The sequence below is a fragment of the Populus nigra genome, chromosome 13, assembly GCF_951802175.1.
Source record: "Populus nigra chromosome 13, ddPopNigr1.1, whole genome shotgun sequence".
NCBI lineage: Eukaryota > Viridiplantae > Streptophyta > Magnoliopsida > Malpighiales > Salicaceae > Populus > Populus nigra.
In genome coordinates this window covers 8,914,294-8,917,650 of record NC_084864.1, presented here as the reverse complement: position 1 = coordinate 8,917,650, position 3,357 = coordinate 8,914,294, and the positions used below count along the sequence as shown (strand labels likewise).

The following is a 3,357-nucleotide window of genomic DNA, read 5'->3' as shown; positions in this document are numbered from 1 at the left end:
CTTATTTTATTTGAAATAATTTATGAAATGTTGATTATTATTATTTTAATCTCTTCATCTTTTATTTTTTTAAAATTTTTAGATTTGATCTTTATTATTTTGATTATTATTTATTTTTTTGAGATAATTTATGAAATTATATTTTTTTCAATTTCATTCTCATTCAACTATTTAATTTGTAAGATTTGTTCCTTATTATTTTGATAAACTTGAAAAAAAAATATTAATAAGTTATTTTCCAGCTCATTTTCCATGACATAACCAAACACTGGAAACTGTTTTCCAACTTATTTTTCATTACACTACCAAACATCAGAAAGTAATTCACTTTTCCAGAATTCACTTTCTCGGAATTCACTTTCCAAAAGAAAATTACTTTCCAGCAAACAAACGGGGTCAATCAAAGTCTATGAAAAAACCGAAATACAAGCTAAATAATTCTATTTATAATATGTAAAAATGTCATAAACAATACTGAAAAAATAATAAAAGAGTTTTAAAATAAAAAAGAAAAAAAGAATTCCAAATCAACCAGGAAGCTAATACAATTCATGCATAGTAGTTTTATATGTTATTGCAAGACCTTTGTAATGTTTGATTGCTTTTAAAATTTAATACAAAATAAAAAAAGATCTCTTAAAACTTCTAGTAAAATTTTAGCCCGATCCATATGCAATGGATCTAAAAAGTATAAACTTCTAGCGAAGATTATACTTGTTATAATAAAACTGTATATTATGAAAAATAAACATTTAACTTTCGAAATTAATTAACCCATGAAGTAAATGGATCAGACTCTTTTATATATAGATTAACTAAGGTCTAATCATAACTTGTTGAAGATGTAGCTTCCATAACATTGACATTGGTCCAAATACTCTAAATAAGTTAATTAAATGCATCTTTGAGTTTATTTACCATTAATCTTGTAATTGGCATAATTAAAACTTACAATTGATCTTTTAGTATAGTTTGGATTGCATCAATATATCTTTTAATATTCTTATCTAATATAAATAAATATGTATAGAACTAAATAAATATGTATAGAACTAGATTTAAGAAGTTATATGAAACTTTATAAAATAAGGCATACCAGTTTGTTTTGTTATTTTTTTGTTATGTTTTTCTTTATTATTTTACTTATTTTCCTGGATTTTAATATTCCTATAATCTTATTCCCCTAAATTCTAATGCTTTCTTTCCAAATTGGTGTTTCTTGGAACCAATAATCCTTTATGATGATTTTGATTTGAGATGTAAAATATTCACATCTCATTCGATAAAGATTGTTATCCCCTCATCACATGTTGAATTCTAAGTAAAATTAATTGACAATAACATAATATACAAATTATGATTGTAAGCCTATATTGTTGAATTTATATGAACTAAATTTTAAATAAAAATAATAGGCTAACGATGTTTTTTTATGAAAATTTCATAAAAATAATATATCAATTGATGAGCCATAAAACAAGGATTTTTCATAATAATAACTTATCTATATGTCATGAAAAAAAAAAACTACAACATAAAACAGAGTCGTCCTAGTCCTGGTAGAGCAGGCAATAAAAGGAACCCTATATCCCCTCAGTTACTTAGATTTCTGTATTTTTGCTCTGCATTAGCTAAAAAAAAAACACAGAGAGAAGAAAGATGGGAGCTGTACTGTCTTCCATTGGATCTATACTGTCTTACTTATTTGGAGCCTCAGCCGCTGGAGAAGATTCAGCATCGGATGGTCAATCGGGTGTGACAGCGTTCCACTCCTCAGCCCGTTGGCAGCTCCACTTTAATTCCATAAAAAACACCAACCAGCTGGTAACACAATCAACCCATCTATCTATCTATCATCATGTCTCTCTTTACATGTAATTGATTGATTTTGGATAATAGATGGTGATTGATTTCGCGGCATCTTGGTGTGGGCCCTGCAAGCACATGGAACCAGCAGTTCATGCCATGGCTGCCAAATTTACTGATGTTCAGTTTGCCAAGATCGATGTCGATGAATTGCCTGTATGCACTAACTACTCTCTTTCTTTATAATAAGCAAACCCAATTAATTATTGTTTGATTTGATTTTTATTTTTGGGTTTTCCTTTGGGGTGGTGATGATATAGGATGTGGCACAAGAGTTTGGGGTGCAGGCAATGCCAACATTTGTGTTGGTGAAGAAAGGGAATGAAATGGACAGGGTAGTGGGAGCTCAGAAGGAGGAGCTTCAGAGGAAGATTGAAAAACACAGGCCTCGTTAAGCTGCTTGTTGATTCTTCAATCTCTTGGTTCCGCGTCCATCTTTATTTGCTTAAGCATGAAAGAATTGAAGCTTGTCAGTTGCTACTATTTCCATCTTTTTCTTGAAGTTGAATGAAAAATGGCAAGGATTATTTATGTACTTATTGAAACTTGGAACCTGTGTGATCTTTTGCATTCGATGCTTGGTGTTTCTTTTCTGGAAAATATGCTTTGCATACAAATAAATCATTCATCCAAATGTAGGTGACAATTGTGGATTCTAAGAATGCTAAATGATTTGTTTATACACATTTACAGGACTCTTTTTTTCTTCTTCTAAATTGTGTGTAGAATCTGTTTGCTTCTTTTCCCGAAGCATGACTACAATACAGGGAATGTTCAATATTCTGAAGGCTATAATATTAAACAAGGATCATCTACTTAATTGTTGCATGCCAACTTCCATTTTGTTATCTGTTCAATGGTTAAACCAAGTCCATTACAGGGTTTGTTGCATCTGCATTTTGATATTTTATAGCCTGTTCAGTGTCATGCTTCTTTGGTATTTAATTAGATGTGACCGGCATTAAGAACAAATGACAAGCTTGACAAAGTGCAGTAAAGCACACCCATTCTAATGATTTCCTCCATTACACTTCTTAGTTTATCTTCATCTCGTTGAATTGGAGATGAATCAAAGTGAAAGACCACCACATAGGACGCCGAAGAGGTTGCAAGTATGAACATCAGAAGAGGTTGTAAAGCCAGACTACCTCAACCGCTCCCTTCAATAGCAGCGAAGCTCCAATTCGCTTAGGCATCCATCATGGTAGGAATTTGACCATGATAGAATAGAACAACAAATAAGTGATTTTACTGCTTGTATTGCCCGCAATTAAGATATACAGGACAGAGTAGAAGTTCATTGACCAGCCTAGCAATAACAAAAGCAGCCACAAGTAGAAGATCAGGACGCTCATCACTTGCAGGTAAACTGCAGAGGCAAGCATTCTGATGTCCTCCCGATCCTTCTTTCGGAGGCTTGAAACCCCAAATATACGCTGGAAGTTGAATCATATGACTTATCCCAATCACTGTGTTAGGTGAGGAATCTTA

At 31.8% G+C, this 3,357-nt stretch overlaps 1 protein-coding gene across 1 annotated transcript; it reads left to right on the top strand.

Moving 5' to 3' along the window:
• The first annotated feature begins 1,546 nt into the window (after positions 1-1,546).
• On the top strand, positions 1,547-2,552 carry LOC133670758 (thioredoxin H2). The gene is made up of 3 exons (XM_062091360.1): positions 1,547-1,824; positions 1,900-2,022; positions 2,127-2,552. Exons 1-3 carry the CDS (start codon positions 1,660-1,662, stop codon positions 2,259-2,261), a joined length of 423 nt encoding a protein of 140 aa, XP_061947344.1. The 5' UTR covers positions 1,547-1,659; the 3' UTR covers positions 2,262-2,552.
• Positions 2,553-3,357: the final 805 nt, after the last annotated feature.